Source organism: Brachyhypopomus gauderio, chromosome 1 (assembly GCF_052324685.1).
Source record: "Brachyhypopomus gauderio isolate BG-103 chromosome 1, BGAUD_0.2, whole genome shotgun sequence".
Lineage (NCBI taxonomy): Eukaryota > Metazoa > Chordata > Actinopteri > Gymnotiformes > Hypopomidae > Brachyhypopomus > Brachyhypopomus gauderio.
In genome coordinates, this window is record NC_135211.1 from 26,105,948 (window position 1) to 26,123,338 (window position 17,391).

The following is a 17,391-nucleotide window of genomic DNA, read 5'->3' on the forward strand; positions in this document are numbered from 1 at the left end:
AGCAACTAGCTGAGCAAACGGGCACGCGTAACCGTTTGCTCAGCTAGTTGCTCGCTGTGTGCGGGGGGCTTAAGCGTCTGCGTGGCGTTCTAAGCATCTGCGTGGTGTTCTAAGTGTCTGTGTGGCGTTCTAAGCGTCTGCGTGGCGTTCTAAGTGTCTGTGTGGCGTTCTAAGCGTCTGCGTGGCGTTCTAAGTAAGTGTTAGCACTTACCTGTGGCGGCATCGCAGCAGGAATCTCATTATTTTTCTGGCAGCCTGGTCTTGCCGTTTGGTCAGCAGACCTCTTCTGCAGCAGTGTGGAGTACAAAGGGTAAAAATATGACATTAAACAATGAGTTACACATAGCAATAAACAGTGTGTATAAAATAAAATTTCAGTGTAACACTTTATTGTAAACATAGGGGTCCCAAAGTCTGGTCCTAGAGATCAGTACTCAGTCAAGTCTGCTCATTCAAATCATGCCTACTTGAATATTTAATTGGCCATCATCTTTATTGGCGCATTTTGCAAACAATGACCTGAAAAGATAGTCGAATATTCAGAGGATGGAATAATTGAATATTCAGAGGATGGTAAGATGGTTGAATAATCAGAGGCTCCTAAGTTAGGTAGAGTATTCAGAGGCTGGTAAGATGACTGAACATTCAGAGCATGGTGGGTGTGTTGAATATTCAGAGAATGGTAAGATGGTATTATTGAGTATTCAGAGAATGGTATGATGGTATTACTAAATATTCAGAGAATGGTAAGATGGTGTTATTGAATATTCACAGAATGGTAGGATGGTGTTATTGAATATTCACAGAATGGTAGGATGGTATTATTGAATATTCACAGAATGGTAAGATGGCATTATTGAATATTCAGATAGCAGGTAGCATTGTCGATTATTCATAGCACTGGCCAGCTTCTTTGTTTCCCCTAATCGCCACTTTTACAAACACCACAACAACCCAGAAACGAGGTGTTTCCTTGCACCATAGATGCCCTCTTAATATGATTGTAGGCTACATTCGGATTTATATGGTCATATTCATTAATGATAGTTATTTGCATTTATATTTGTAAAATACAGACTCATGTTCATTTTATTTCTATCTCTGTAGGAATTTACGAATATGTTTCTGCACATTATAAAAACAATTGTTAATTATTTCAAACTTTCAATGTTCCAACATTTTCAAAAGAAAAAAATGTTTTGCGGATATTTGCAAAGCATCATTTGTATTTCACCCCTTAGTGACAAAAATTCTTTCAAAAAAGTTCCCTCCATTCTACCCCTCTGATGGAAGCTACACAGTAAACATTTGGCCATATTGAACAAAATGCCTTTCCTGGGAGTGGGCGGGGCCTGTGGCGTGGTGGGTGGGTCTACCTGAGTCTGTGCTGCACCAGGGCAGCTGCTGCAGCAGTGTGGGAGTGTGAAGGGGGCGGGCCAAGCCCCCTGTAGCTGCGGTAACACTGCTGGATCAGCACGGCTGCCCGGCGACTCTGCTGGAACTTCTTCTGTTCATGATAGCTGCGGAATTTACTCTGGATCAGGATGGCGGCCAGCGTCATCTTCTTATAAAGTGCATACTAGCAGAGAAAGAAACACACAAATGAACACCAGAGACACAAATAAACACACAACTGAACACCAGACAGAAATAAACACACAACTGAACACCAGAGACAAATAAACACACAACTGAACACCAGAGACAGAAATAAACACACAACTGAACAGCAGAGACAGAAATAAACACACAACTGAACACCAGAGACAAATAAACACACAACTGAACACCAGAAACAGAAACAAACACTAAACTGAACTCCAGACACAGCTTTACTGTATGCATAACAGCATGAACTATGAATTTCTATAACATATTCTATTAATATGATGTACTTTAAAGACATATTTACTGATAAAAATGGTCTTATTACCTTCAAGGCTATCCATGTCAGCTTGTGAGAGAAAGAGGATGAAGATGAAAGCACGCCAGTCCAAGCCTGACCAGACTGAAGGGCCAATAGGGAGGAACTTATGGGAGGAACTTATGGGAGGAACTTACCTGCTTGTACTTCTTATAACAGCGTTGGATAACTGCAGCTGCCAACTCCTGTTGCTCTCGCAGTGGACGTCCCTGGAGGAGGCAGAGGGAGGGGGGAGGAGAGGAAGGAAAGAGGAGAGGAAGGAGAAGAAGAGAGGAAAGCATGGGAGAGGAGAGGAAGATAGAGAGAGGAGATAGAGAGGAGAGGAATGGAGACAGGGAGAGAGAGGAAAGGAAAGAGAGAAGAGAGGCAGAGAGAGAGAAAGGGGAGGAGTGGAGACAGGGAGAGAGAGAGAGAGAAAGGAGAGAGGAGAGGTGAGAGGTAGAGGAGAAAGAGAGGGGAGGAGAGGAGAGAGGAATGGAGACAGGGAGAGAGAGGGGAGAGAGGGAAGAGGAGTGGACAGAGAGGAGGAGAGAGTGAGAGAGAGAAGTGAGTAGAGGAGAGGTAGAGGAGAGAGAGAGAGAGAGAGGAGAGAGGGGAGGGGGGTTAGTATTTACAGGGAGATGGCAGGTGCATGCCCACGGAGATGGCATTTGAGCCCTTTGTTGTAGTTGGCCAAGATGTCCACTCCGATTGGCTGAGTTCCTGACACTGTGCTTTGAGGGAGAGATAAAGAGCGAGGTGACGTCCTCTGGAGATGGAAGATGGATGGGCAGTAGGGGGTTTTCCTTACAGGCTGGCAAGCAGTGTTATCACTGGGGAGACTTGTCTGAATGACCATGTGTTACATAGTCGGCAATGGGGCACATGACTGGACACAGGTATACAGAGCAATGCAGTCATTCCCTGTAGCAGGCCATGCTTAGCAACACAAGCATCACATGCGTTAACAGCAACACCAAAGCTACAACTGCCTCTTACACACACCCCAACTGCAACCAACCAGTTACCACAGAAACCACAGGGCCTGAGCCATTTTGGGACAGGCCTTTACCTCATGACACCCACAATACAATACAGCACGACCTTTGAACCCGGGCCACGATAAACATCGCAAGAAACACCATAAGGACGTGACGGCAGCCTACATGAGCAGCGGTGCGGAGACGTCCTGGCCGGAGCGGACCCTCGCCATACCTTATACTTGCGGAAGGTGCTCTGGACCTGGCGGGCGGCCTCGTATAGCTCCCTCTGCTCGTGGTCCGACAGCGCCAGCTGGGCCAGGTCGCGCTCCTCCTTGCTGTGGGAGGCGTTGAGGAAGGCGCTCCAGTCGGCCGGAGAAGGGAGGCTCAGCTTGCCGAGGGGGCCCATGGGTTCGGGAGGGGCAGGGGGTCGGGCGTCGCCCACTCCGGCCGTGGAAGCCAGGGGCCTGCTGTACAGGAACCTGGATCCAAGCGACGGCATTAGGATTAAAGCCATGACAAACGTGCTGTCCAGCTCTATTGGAGCATAGTTGGACAGATTTAGATTTTTCGCAGCGTCAAGATAAACAAAGCTGGGCCATAATACATTTGTCACAGTATGAGGTGTTTACAGAAAAATGGAAACATATACAATGTAGAAAATGACATAGTTTGCAGTGGCGCGAGTACCTTTCGGCATCTCCAAGGTAAGTAGCCAACCAGCTCATGGTGTTGCTGACGCCCACGCTGTCCAGCGCTGTGGACTCTGTGGTGGCAAAGTTCTCACTCTTGATTCGGTCCGGCGTGGCCTGAATGATGTGTTCTGCCAGGGTCACCATGTTCATCTGAAACAGGAAGGCAGAAAGGAGAAGGTGGTCTCTCCTCCGGCCAGACAGCACCATCGGTACCACGTCGTTTTGTCACGACTTGCACCTAAATTAAATTAGGTTTAGAATGCACAGTCCGCATTCTGGATGTCAAACCTGTCCCCAAATCCCAGAAATAAGACTAATACATAATACATAACTTTGTACCTTTTATTTTTGGTGTATGAAGGCAATTTTCTGCTGACTTTAGTACAATAAAAATAGTTTTGCTGACCGTAGAACAGGAGAACGGAGCTTCGAGTGGAAGGGAGGGATGGTTCTGATTCTGGTGCTGAACATGCTGACCTTGGTATGTTGGTATGAAGTTAATGTTAGTTTTGGATCGGGCATTGTGTGCCTAAAGATATATGTGATATTTAACTAAAATCACTTTTGATGTCCTCTATTTAAAATAAATTGGTAAAAGCAGTTCTTATGATTAGGATTTTACATTTAAATGTTTGAAAAATCCATTCATTACCCACTGCCATTCACTGCCATCTAGTACTGCAGATATGTTAACTAAAACAATAATATAGAGCATCACTGTAAGGATTGTTTTTAAATGCCTAAATATACATGAATGGTCCATGTACATGTGTAGTCTATGAAAAGCATATTTTAATATTTTAATGTAAAGGTTGTACAAAATCAGAAAGGAACTTAAATTTCTGATATGTGTTTTGTTGGATGGACAGGACATGTCATGATTGGGGGGTTGTCAGCTCTACGTAGTGATTGGGGGGTTGTCAGCTCTATGTAGTGATTGGGGGGTTGTCAGCTCTATGTAGTGATTGGGGGTTGTCAGCTCTATGTAGTGATTGGGGGGTTGTCAGCTCTACATAGTGATTGGGGGGTTGTCAGCTCTACGTAGTGATTGGGGGGTTGTCAGCTCTATGTAGTGATTGGGGGGTTGTCAGCTCTATGTAGTGATTGGGGGGTTGTCAGCTCTATGTAGTGATTGGGGGGTTGTCAGCTCTACGTAGTGATTGGGGGGTTGTCAGCTCTATGTAGTGATCGGGGGGTTGTCAGCTCTATGTCGTGATTGGGGGGTTGTCAGCTCTATGTCGTGATTGGGAGGTTGAAAGCTCCACAGTGCCATCTCTAATAGGCTCTTCTGTCCCGGGACTAAAATGTCACAATGGACTTTTGAACATTTTTGAATCCAGTTTGAAGGGACAGTTTTGCAGTTGGCCCAGGTGACCACACAATCTCCTCACCCTTCAGTTCCTGCCTCACCTGCAAGTCTCCCGTGTTCTCCAGGTCCTCTTGGCTCACCAGCAGTTCCGAGACAGTTCCAGCGCTACACGCCTCTCTCAGCCTCAGACGGCTGGCCAGTCGTTCTTTGGCGAGCCCGGTGGCTGTCCCTCTGCGGCCCGCGGACGCTCGGGTACTCCAGCGGAGTCCACCGCAGGCTGAGGCCGGCTTCAGCGGAGACGCCTCTGTCTTTCCCGCCTCCTGGTCCCCGCTGCCTTCCACGGGCAGTTTAATAGGGCATGTCTGAGCGTTGGGCACCTGCTCGTCAGACCCATGAGTGGCGGAGCTGAATTCGCCTGGCCGTGCGTGCAGGCTCTCGGGGTTTGGTTTGTGTTTCTTGATCAATGGTGCATCCCCCTGGCTCTCGCTGTTGTAGAAGCTGGAAGGTTCAGATCTGGGTCTCCTCAAATCTGCAGATATAAACCGACAGATCTATCACAGCGGGGAAAAGGGTACAAATCTCTAAAATACACTTGACTGCACTTGTCAGTGTGCTATATTTAGTGTCCACGCGTTTGCATGCTGTATGAGATTTCTCAGCACATAATGAAACAAATCTAACTTGTACACAAGTGTAGTGCACAGGTGTAGCACACAGGTGTAGCACACAGGTGGAGTGCACAGGTGTAGCACACAGGTGTAGCACACAGGTGTAGCACACAGGTAACCTGGGTTTGTGCTGGAAGTAGAGCCACTCATGCTGTTCCCTCTCAGACCAACAGGGGCAGGCTCGCTGTCCCACACGTCCATCCAGCCCTCTGCGGACACGCTTTCCGCAGATGGGGTAAACGGCATGCTGGGAGTTGTAGTCATGGAAGCCTGTTGCTGCTGCTCCTCCCTCTGAAGATTTTCCAGACACTCTGCCAGCTTGGTGTGTCCACGGGATCGGGCTGTTGCCAGCGGTAACCGGCCCAGAGAGTCCGGGATAGCCAGGGCACGTTGATCCCACTTATAAAGAACCACTGCAGCCTCCATGTGACCCAAGGCACACGCCCACATCTGAGGGAGCAGTGAGATGAACGTGTGGGCATTACTGCACAGCCCCTACCAGAGGCAGCAGTGTGTGTGTGTCTACACTCACCAGGGGGGTGCAGGAGAAATGGTCCACATTCAGCGGGTCCACCTCCAGCTCCAGGTCAATGCTGTCTGCATGTTTGGTGCTGTGGAGACAGAGGGAGGACTTAGCACCGACGTTTGAGCAACGGCGTGACAGTGACATGAGGTGACAGCGACGTGCGCTTGTCCTCGCAGCCCTCACCGCCACTTGATCAGCGTCTGGATGAGGGTGGCGTAGCCCTGGGCGGCTGCCAGGTGCAGCAGGGTCATGCCCCGGAAGGTCTTGGAGTGGATGAGGTGTTTGGACTTGGCCCAGCACGTGCGGTTCATCATCTTCTCACACACCACCACCACACGGCTCTCGAAGGAGCTGCCCGCCTGGCTTTGGCCCTGGCCAGCCGAGAACTGACCAAAGACGGGACTGACATCACTAGACTGACACTTACTCGCTGATTATTATGAAAGCATTGAATAAAGAAATAACATGTGCATGTGTTCTGGTGTGGATGCACCAGCAGGAAACATGCGGCACTTTGAACGGGGACTCGAGGAGATGCTGACCTGGGCCTGGTCACTACTGCTATGTCCGTCTCCTCCTCCACCTCCTGCTCCACCCGACACCCCACTCTCAGACGCTCCTCCACCACCGGGCTGCTGCTGGCTGGCCATCTCCGCCATCCTGCGCTCCATCTGCTCCAGACGCTCCAGGATCGACATTCTGAATTGGTTATCTGTAGGACAAACCCGGAGGAGCCTGTTAGTAGCCATACTCGCCTCCTGCCGCCCCTGACATCATCTGGCCACCACCCCATAACTGACCTGCCAGCAAGGGTCACATGACCGTACTGATGTCCTTGGCTGCATGTCAGATGAGGCCTCATTTAATTGCTTCTTATTAAGGCAAAATGTGTTTTTAATTTTAAGGTTTACAAACGCAAGCCTAAAAATACAAGTGAGGAACTATGATCAAGAGTGTGGAGGTAGTGCAAGATGTGTAGTACATGTGTGGAGGTAGTACATTTGTGGTGGTACTACATGTGTGGAGGTAGTACATCCACAGGATGAGTAGTACTCATACTACATAGTAGTACCCAAACGCCATAGTAGTATCCATACACCATAGCAGTACCCATACTACATAGTAGTACACATACTCCATAGTAGTTCCCATACGCCATAGCATTACCCATACGCCATAGAAGTACCCATACTACATAGTAGTACACATACATAGTAGTACCCATACGCCATAGCATTACCCATACGCCATAGAAGTACCCATACTACATAGTAGTACACATACACCATAGAAGTACCCATACGCCATAGTAGTAACCATACTACATAGTAGTACCCATACACCATAGAAATACCCATACGCCATAGTAGTAACCATACTACATAGTAGTACCCATACGCCATAGAAGTACCCATACGCCATAGTAGTAACCGTACTACATAGTAGTACCCATACACCATAGAAAAACCCATACGCCATAGTAGTAACCATACTACATAGTAGTAACCATACACCATAGAAGTACCCATACACCATAGAAGTACCCATACGCCATAGAAGTACCCATACTACATAGTAGTACCCATACACCATAGAAGTACCCATACGCCATAGTAGTACCCATACACCATAGAAATATCCATGCGCCATAGTAGTAACCATACTACATAGTAGTACCCATACACCATAGAAGTATCCATATGCCATAGTAGTACCCATATGCCATAGTAGTAACCATACTACATAGTAGTACCCATACACCATAGAAGTACCCATACGCCATAGAAGTAACCATAATACATAGTAGTACCCATACTCCATAGTAGTACCCATACACCATAGAAGTGCCCATACACCATAGAAGTTTCCATACGCCATAGTAGTACCCATACACCATAGTAGTACCCATACACCATAGAAGTACCCATATGCCATAGTAGTACCCATACTACATAGTAGTACCCATACACCATAGAAGTATCCATACGCCATAGTAGTAACCATACTACATAGTAGTACCCATACACCATAGAAGTACCCATACGCCATAGTAGTACCCATACTACATAGTAGTACCCATACACCATAAAAGTATCCATATGCCATAGTAGTTAGGGGTGTGTTTAAAACAATTTTCAAATTTTTTTTTTTGAAATTTTTTTTTGTTTTTTTTAAATTTTTCAATTCAAATCGATCTTCATTTCAATTATTCGAAATCGATTTATTAAACCTGAGATTGATCTTTAGAATTGGCTCATTTTCCCCGCATGTGCGTACCGTTTTAATGTCTCGCGTTTTATATCGTGTGATGTGCTTGAATTCCACCATGTAAATGTGTATGAACCCTGCAAACCTGACTTTGTTCATTGCGCTGAAGCACGGCGCGTGCGAAGTTACAAAATTCGAGAGGTGCATGAGCTTGCGAAGCGACAGTGCACGAGCGGAGTCACCGCGATTACGTCGTTTTCGGTGCGCGGACCCTCATGCCGGTCGCGACGCGTCAAGTATAAAGCTGTGAAGTTTTCTCAACAGCTGGCAATATTGTTACTGCACAAAGGAGCTGTCTCACTCCTCAACATGTTGATCAGCTCCTTTTCTTGCAGAAAAAATTGACAATCTCCAAGATGTCAGAAAGCAGTCATGAATAAATCTTAGTTTTTGGACCTTAATGTTTACAATATTCAGAACTATGTTCATAAATGTTTTTGTTACATGTTAAAAAAAGAAAACTTAATTTGCACTTTAAAAGGCTGTTCAAAACCGCTTTCAATGCCTTTTCTGGTAAAGGAGCTATGTGGAAGTGTGTGGATTAATTGATATAAAAAAATATTTGTAACTGTTGTTCACAGTATAAACACTAATATCTTAATACCAGTGTTGCGAATAACGCCGTTAAAAATAACGGCGTTAGGTAACGGCGTCATTTTGTTAGTAACGGGATAATATAATTAATTACTTTTCCTGTCGTTACAACGCCGTTGACGTTACTGGTCATTAAAAGCGGTGCGTTACTATATTGATATACTAACAGTAATGCGAGCGGACCGCTGCCCAGGTTAGTGAGAAGTAACAGATCTCGATAGGTCACAGTTCTCGGTGTAACACCTGTTTAACTTAACAAGTCAGTAAGCGATTGTCTAAGGCAGCGTTATGGTAGCCAATCAGAGCCAGTGTTTTTACACACGTGCCGAAGCACGCGACACAAACGGAGAAGAGACACAAATGGCGAGTCAGGAGCAAGCCGAAGAAAAATGAGCATTTTCAAGGTGGCGATATAAACATTATTTAAGAAAATACTTGAAGTTCCTGAATGTCTACCAGACTGGGTATTTGATTTATTTAATTAAGAATAGAGGTTGTATTGTTAAGTTTACTTCTGTTGTGAACAAACAGTTGTCTCATATTGAGAGAATTTAATTTTATTTGATTGGTAAATGCACTTTATATAGTGTAACTGTTTACTATTTTTATTTTTATTTTTTTTACAAAGATTTGGGATATTAAAGGATTTTATCCTGCACTGGTCTGTGGATGTGCAATAAATATCAAAAGTTAAACACCTTTCTGATCTACTCATTTCAACTGACTGTAAAAACTGCTTTTTCAAAAAAAAAATCCTTATTCATTGGCATATAACTTTTTTTAACTGTAACGCAAATAGTTCCCTGGTAACGAGTTACTTTTATTATAGAGTAATTCAGTTACTAACTCAGTTACTTTTTTGAACAAGTAGTAACTATAACTAATTACTTTTTTAAAGTAACGTTCCCAACACTGCTTAATACATTTTAATAAAGTTTGAGTGTTCCTTGTATCATTACAACATTTCACATTTAAACTACACTTTTTATTGTAACTGAAATATCGATATTGAATCGGATCGAATCGAATAGAAAATTTAATTGAATCGGGACCTTGTGAATTGGAATCGAATCGAACTGGGAAATCAGTGGTGATACCCACCCCTAATAGTAGTACCCATACACCTTAGAAGTACCCATACGCCATAGTAGTACCCATAATACATAGTAGTACCCATACACCATAGAAGTACCCATACACCATAGAAGTACCCATACGCCGTAGTAGTACCCATACTACATAGTAGTACCCATACACCATAGAAGTACTCATACGCCATAGTAGTACCCATACTACATAGTAGTACCCATACACCATAGAAGTATCCATACGCCATAGTAGTAACCATACGACATAGTAGTACCCATACGCCATAGTAGTACCCATACACCATAGAAGTACCCATACACCATAGTAGTACCCATACTACATAGTAGTACCCATACGCCATAGTAGTACCCATACGCCATAGTAGTAACCATACTACATAGTAGTACCCATACACCATAGAAGTACCCATATTCCGGAGGAGAGATGCAGGTGCATTCAGTCTATTTCTATAAGATTCTGGCCCTATCAACAGGCAAAGAGGAGCGTGTGTGCTGGCCAATCACAGTGGCCTCAGCGCGTCTTTGTTCAAACACAGTGCTGCAGTGGTGGTGCAGTGCCAATGATGTCATCTCCACCTGCTGCCGGCATGCGCTTACTCTCTCTCTCTCTCTCTCTCTCTCTCTCCCCCCCTCTCTCTCATTCTATTTCTCTTCTCTCTGTTTCTCCGTCTCTCTCTTTCTCTGTCTGTATGTTTTTCTCTTTCTCTCTCTCTGTCCACCACGAGTGACTCAGAATGCGGTGCACGTACGCCAAAGCAGGTTGGGGGAGGGGGAGAGGGAGGGGGAGGGGCTAAATCGCACTACAACAACGTCGTGACATAATCAAGGCTCAGCCCTCCCCACCACGGCCCCTCCCACAGCCCAGGGCCAGCAATTCAGAGGCAGGCAGAGACTACCAGAGGGAGCAAGTTACTAAATGCTGAGGGCTTTGTGTCAAAGCTCAAATCAATTAAAGGCTGCGCTCAAATAATGCCACATTTCATTCTAAGCTGTACTGTGCTCATGTTACAGGATGGTAACAAGAGTATTTTAATCACACTGCAAAAACAAATGCTTGAGAATACAGCAATTTATTATTTTTCTGCATTGGCAGAAATATAACTACTTTCACAAAATAATTTCCAGATCATTTAACTTGAATAGATAAAATTAATATACTTTTTAAGAGATTGAATAATTTCATTGAACAATTTTAGAGTAATCTGAAAACAAGAAGTATTATATGTATTTTGCTAATATTCAATATATAATTATGCAATATTTTTAATTGCAGTTCTAATATTAATGGCAAATTCCTTGGAACGATTTCAGCTTCTCTTCAAACTACGTGAGCTTCTAAATGCCCTAAACACCAGGACCACTGCCCCAGACACCAGGACCACTGACCCAATCACCAGGACCACTGACCCAATCATCAGGACCACTGCCCCAGACACCAGGACCACTGACCCAATCACCAGGACCACTGCCCCAGACACCAAGACCACTGCCCCAGACACCAGGACCACTGTCCTAGACACCAAGACCACTGCCCCAGACACCAGGACCACTGTCCTAGACTACTTCTCATGTCAGACTGAGATTCATGTTTACGCGACCACCAGTCTGAAGCACCAAGTCCTACTGGTACCAGTCTGCTCAAACCATTGCTTTCCCTGTTCAGCTATAGCTGCTCATTTTGAAACCTGCACTCAGATCTCCTGAATACTCACAACACATGTCAAACCATCACTGCCCAATGTCAGTGTCAGGCAACTCAAACATTATGCCATGAAACATTTTAATCCATTTTATAGTCAGCATTCAAATATTTTACACCACACATACACCAGTGAAACAACAGAAACACAGCTCGCATTCAGAGCCTACAAACAAACAGAAAACAAAAACAAGCCAACAAGAAACCAAAACAAAACAAAGTTAACATCTCGAGCCAAGCTGGATTACCCTCTTTTGTCAGCGAGTTGCATCAGTGCCGTGGGTCCACTGACCACTAGTCCTGCTGGCCCCCGAGCCCCCGTGTGGTCCGCTAGTCCTGCCGGCCCCCGAGCCCCTGTGCGGTTGACATTAGAACGGTGTGCGCCGGAGGCTGTGCGCTCTCTGTTGCCAGGCTGACTGTGGCGTTGTGTGTAATGTAAGCTCCTGCAGAGACTGCTCTGCTTTCTCCGTTTTAGCACAGTGTTGCATCATGCTGTAGTGTAGGATCCTGCACCACTCCATAGCCCAGAGCACAAGGCAGGCTGGCGGACACCTGTTGATAACCAGCAGCGTGCTCTGCTCGTGCGGAGGGGATTCTGCCACCGCCTTTGATTACTGGTCTAATCAGTGGTCGAATCATCTTGTGGAGAGTTTAATTTAAGGTACCAGAGAGCAGTAGCGTGAGTGACCTAGGTGACGATTCACTTAAATGCTACCAAATGAGGGGGTAGAACATTCTTGCCTGCGCCGTTAACATTTACCATCGTTAACATTTAGTGCCGTGGTGTAAATGGGAAGATAATGTCCCCTCAAATCCGACACCACGTAACCTTCTGCACCTCGCTGCATCACAGCAGCGAAACCGCAAACTCGAAAACAGAGAAAGCAAAGGCAGCAGGGTGGAGTGGTGAGTGGAGACTGGGCTTTCTGGGGATTAGGGCTGGAGTCGTAATGCAGAGTGGCTGTGTCTCCGATGGCTGAGCCGGGATAAGAGGTCCTAATGTTGGGGATGTTCGAGGATCACAGACCTCCGGACAAGTGCTTGTGCTCTAAGAGGGAGGCGGTGCGGCCATAATGCCCTTATCTGCCCATGGCAAGCCCTGAACTGATCACATGACCTCCTCATCCACCCTTTGATGGTACAGTGTTGGGAGAAAACACTGTGTGTTCAGTACAGGGTTCCACATGGGGAGAAGCAGGCATTACTCTCACTGTGCACCGAACATGTTTCTCTGACATGATTTGACTGGATTTCATGGCTATATTAATAAGAGTGAACCAAGACCTGTTTCAGCGATGCACCCCTGCCTCTAACCAGCAGAGTGGGCACCTGCCTCTAACCAGCAGAGTGGGCACCTGCCTCTAACCAGCAGAGTGGGCACCTGTCTCCAACCAGCAGAGTGGGCACCTGCCTCTAACCAGCAGAGTGGGCACCTGCCTCTAACCAGCAGAGTGGGCACCTGCCTCTAACCAGCAGAGTGGGCACCTGCCTCTAACCAGCAGAGTGGGCACCTGTCTCCAACCAGCAGAGTGGGCACCTGCCTCTAACCAGCAGAGTGGGCACCTGCCTCTAACCAGCAGAGTGGGCACCTGCCTCTAACCAGCAGAGTGGGCACCTGTCTCCAACCAGCAGAGTGGGCACCTGTCTCCAACCAGCAGAGTGGGCACCTGTCTCCAACCAGCAGAGTGGGCACCTGTCTCCAACCAGCAGAGTGGGCACCTGCCTCTAACCAGCAGAGTGGGCACCTGCCTCTAACCAGCAGAGTGGGCACCTGCCTCTAATACCTCTAAGCATCAGGCTTTGCAACCAGTGTGCAACTAAGAGAAACAAAGGGTTACAGCCCCAGAATATCTTGGACACTGGAAATGAACACGTTTGTGGTTTGGACGCTTCTGTGGTTCGTTTGCCCTCTCCATCTCCTCATTTGCCCCAGGCTCTGTGTATTCTGTTAGGATGACGCTCTTCATGAAGACCTTGTGCAGTTTCATTTCAGGTATAAGAATGTAATGCGTTATATTCAGAGACAACATATAGGCACAATTGTGTTCCGAAACAATTGTGTTGGATAGATGACCAGCGACGGTCTGTTTTCAGAAAAACAGACACTTTCATTACAGTAGCAGAAGTCTCACAGGCACTGGACTCATCACTAATGAGCAATAAACCTCCAACTTTACAGCAGCTTGTTTCCAAGGGAAATGTGTAAGACTCATGACAGCCAGGGCTATGATGACGCCAGTCTGACGGTTCCAGCAGGAGTCAGTTATACTGCAGTGTCACAGGGACCCCAGAAACACAGGGACCCCAGGAACACAGGGACCCCAGAAACACAGGGACCCCAGAAACACAGGGACCCCAGGAACACAGGGGCCTCAGGAACACAGGGGCCCCAGGAACACAGGGGCCCCAGAACCACAGGGACCCCAGAACCACAGGGACCACAGACCTGCAGCCAATGCTGGAGCTTTGACTGCAAACCTGCTGTTGCACAGGAAATCTCAACAGTGAGGAACAGAAAATTTTGACCTTTCATGGCGAGGCTCCATTAAAGTGACCTAGTTTCAACTTTGAAACAACCGCATGAACAAAAAGAGAGTAATTCTCATTTCTCTTCCTCCTATGATGCATGGTGTAGTCAGTCAGGGCGGTGACTGGGGCAGAGGGCTTTTGGTACCACTACCAATAAAGTTGTCAACAAGTTATTAGAAGAATCTAATGAATAACTCTGTATTCAGTCCTCCCTTTAGCCTCACAGTTAACACATTAAAAGCTGTTTTGCAGTAATAGTCAGCAGGTATCTACATCACCCCAAAAGCTGAGTGCCTGAATTCTAGACTTGACCTGGCTATCAGACAGACCCCCCCTCAATATCCCCACTGTGTCATAACTTAACCACAGATGGTCCTGAAAATGAGCAAAGATCCGTAGGAGTGATCCATGCCAGCCAGACCCAAAGATAAATCTTTGATTGTTTCACAGTGACAGGCAAACAATATTAGTGGTACATGCTTTAACGGCCATTTATAACGCTGGATAAGGAGACACAGGTCAATATGAAGACATCATAAATATAAATGTAGACACAAAGCATACCCAAGTATTTTGGTAAACTTAATGCAAAACTTCTACAGGAGCTAAGATTTATGTTTAGGCTACGTCGCGCCAATCTCGTGCAGCCAAGTATTTTTCCACCGGGTTCAGTGATCGCTCACCGGCACTACGGATTCACGTGCAGGCAAATCGGAAGGACGCGTTCAACCATAACAAAGCGAGCAATTAAGAACAAAACCTAACAGCACGTCTCTTCGGTAAATATCCCTGAGATGTTTGCATTAAATACAAGTGAACAGAACCAGAACAGAAACCAGGGCAATGGCTTGATCCACACAGCTAACAACACACTGCTTGTCAAACTTTGGTCCGCTCCGCACAGCTAAGCGACAAGATACGGAAAACAAACGGCAAAACTCAACGTGAACCAAATACTTACAAAGCTATATACTATGCAACTTTAATGCCGTTTCCTGATATAAAAGCATACAAAAACAAACAAACAAACAAAATAAATAGACAACATACTGACCGAAGCCCCTTGTGTCGTCTGTGTCACTCACACATGCTTCTCAACGTAACCAGAACAAACACGGACAACGTCGTTATTTAGGACCGGCTCGCCAACACACCCCACAACAATAGAACAAAGTGGCGGTGAGGAGAGCGGAAAGGAAGATAAAGACGACCCCCGCCCCCTCTACCTCCCGTTTTACCCACCCCACCCTCCTCCTCCTCCTCCTCCTCTCTACGCTGCTGGTGTGTCCGTCACTTGGCGAGCGCGCTCGTGCCGTGGACGCTGGACCCGCCGCAGGTGCACACACACCACCCGGTTTGTTCGCGCGACACTTTTCCACGCGGGAATTGTGTTTCTCCCCCTTTTTTTCTTAGCAGTTATCAAGTCGTCGATAATTGTTTCAACGCTAGATGCAGAATCTAAGCTCTCACATCCAAACCCGGGGGGAAAGACCTGACATGTCTATATGGTCAGTTTGCGACGACATCGTCTAAACAGCTATTGACGTTTGACTGAAACCGAACATTTTTACGCACTTAAATCTGTTTAATACGGCTAAACGTGGTCCTGTTTTTTTTTTTTTTTTTTTTTTTTGTCGCGTAGTGCTGAGCTTGTCAATCACAAAGGCAAACGGCTGCTTCTGCCGATAAAAAGGATGGAACAATAGGGACGCTTAAGCCGCTCGCGGTGCTGCCTCGTGCTGTTTTCCGACGTATTGGTGTCGGTGAGCAGTAGTTTGATCCCTGCCCTCGCCTGCCTTTCCTCGTGCCGCTGTACCTGCAATGCTGCAGACCAACCTATTCCCCCTGCATTATGACAAAGCACGGAGAGCGCCTGTGCCACGCGCTGCACTCATAACGCCCTGGATGCGTCCGGGGGAAGCGCGCGGATAGCTCGATACGCCGGAATTATAGGGTAACCTGCCAATATGTATACAGACTACTTAACAACGGTATTGACTAGAATCGTAATTCCGTCTCGCGTTGCTCAATGCTTTGACTGTAGTCATTTTTTTGTAGCACAGCACAGAGCCGAGGCACGCGGTTTGTTGCGGCGCGTAACACATGGAACGCGGGGCTATGGATGCGCCTACAAACAACAATCCCATATCAGAATTATAACCATATAAATGACACGGTGTACCTCCCCCCCTTTTACACATCTCCATAGTTTGAAAATAGCCCAACATACTACACACTAATTCAGCTATAACCATAATGAATCCCCTTTATATGTTTTCATTAGTTGACTACCATCATTTGCGAGTGGTGGGAGTTCACCACACAAAGTCGAGAGGTAAAAGTGTGGGTTAAGAAACCCCAAACACATCCACTATGAGAGTCAGTGACTGATATTTAATGTCATGGCACTTGTTTTAAAAGCAGGACATGGATGCTCCTTCACCCTGAAAGATGGATTCTCCTCTCACATTCACAAAACTGCGGCAGTAGTAAGCAAAGTGAGGCACACTGCAGTGCTGTTTGGCCCTTCCGGCTTCCCGTTGTGTAAACGCAGAAGCTACACCTACAGACCTGTAGCCTGTCGCCATGGTCACTCCTCCAGTCCTGTGATGTCACTGTCACTGGGTGACGCTTGTGTGTCTTGCTGCTTACACACACAAACACCCACACACAAACGCGCGCTCCTCTGACTGAGACGCTTCCTACCCAGAAATCCCGGCGTGAACATGAAGAGCTGCTCAGATTCATCAGCCGGGATTAGTCTCCAGCTGTACTTCTGTGAGCGACTCTGCTCTCTCCCGCAGAGAGGAGACAGACGGCCGTGAGGTTTTAAGGGGTGAGGAGTGATTAACCATCTGCTGCCTGGCCTGGGGCCCAGCGAAGGCAGAGAGGACACCTCTCCACCACTACAGACCCACCTTACATCTCCAGGGGCTGTCCTGTCACTTCTGGTCCTGTCCTGTCACTTCTGGTCCTGTCCTGTCACTTCTGGTCCTGTCCCGTCACTTCAAGCCCTGTTCTGTCACTTCTGGTCCTGTCCTGTCACTTCTGGTCCTGTCCCGTCACTTCAAGCCCTGTTCTGTCAATGGCTGCCCTTGCTGCCCACTGCCC

General features: G+C 46.7%; 1 protein-coding gene across 8 annotated transcripts in view; it reads right to left on the bottom strand.

Annotated features, from left to right (window-relative positions):
• The window catches only part of camta1b (calmodulin binding transcription activator 1b), a 36,881-nt gene that overhangs the window by 9,750 nt on the left and 9,740 nt on the right, over positions 1-17,391 (bottom strand). For 4 of the 8 annotated variants that reach the window (XM_077006084.1, XM_077006073.1, XM_077006070.1 and 1 more), the window contains 11 exons: positions 6,624-6,793; positions 6,265-6,467; positions 6,088-6,166; positions 5,675-6,005; positions 4,989-5,416; positions 3,574-3,728; positions 3,119-3,365; positions 2,062-2,133; positions 1,934-1,954; positions 1,377-1,579; positions 212-286 (listed from right to left, as the gene is read on the bottom strand). In XM_077006084.1, the coding sequence (XP_076862199.1) occupies positions 212-286; positions 1,377-1,579; positions 1,934-1,954; positions 2,062-2,133; positions 3,119-3,365; positions 3,574-3,728; positions 4,989-5,416; positions 5,675-6,005; positions 6,088-6,166; positions 6,265-6,467; positions 6,624-6,793 (1,984 nt within the window). The remainder of the gene's footprint in view (positions 1-211; positions 287-1,376; positions 1,580-1,933; positions 1,955-2,061; positions 2,134-3,118; positions 3,366-3,573; positions 3,729-4,988; positions 5,417-5,674; positions 6,006-6,087; positions 6,167-6,264; positions 6,468-6,623; positions 6,794-17,391) is intronic. The other 4 variants (XM_077006121.1, XM_077006092.1, XM_077006132.1 and 1 more) reach the window with 2 other exon arrangements.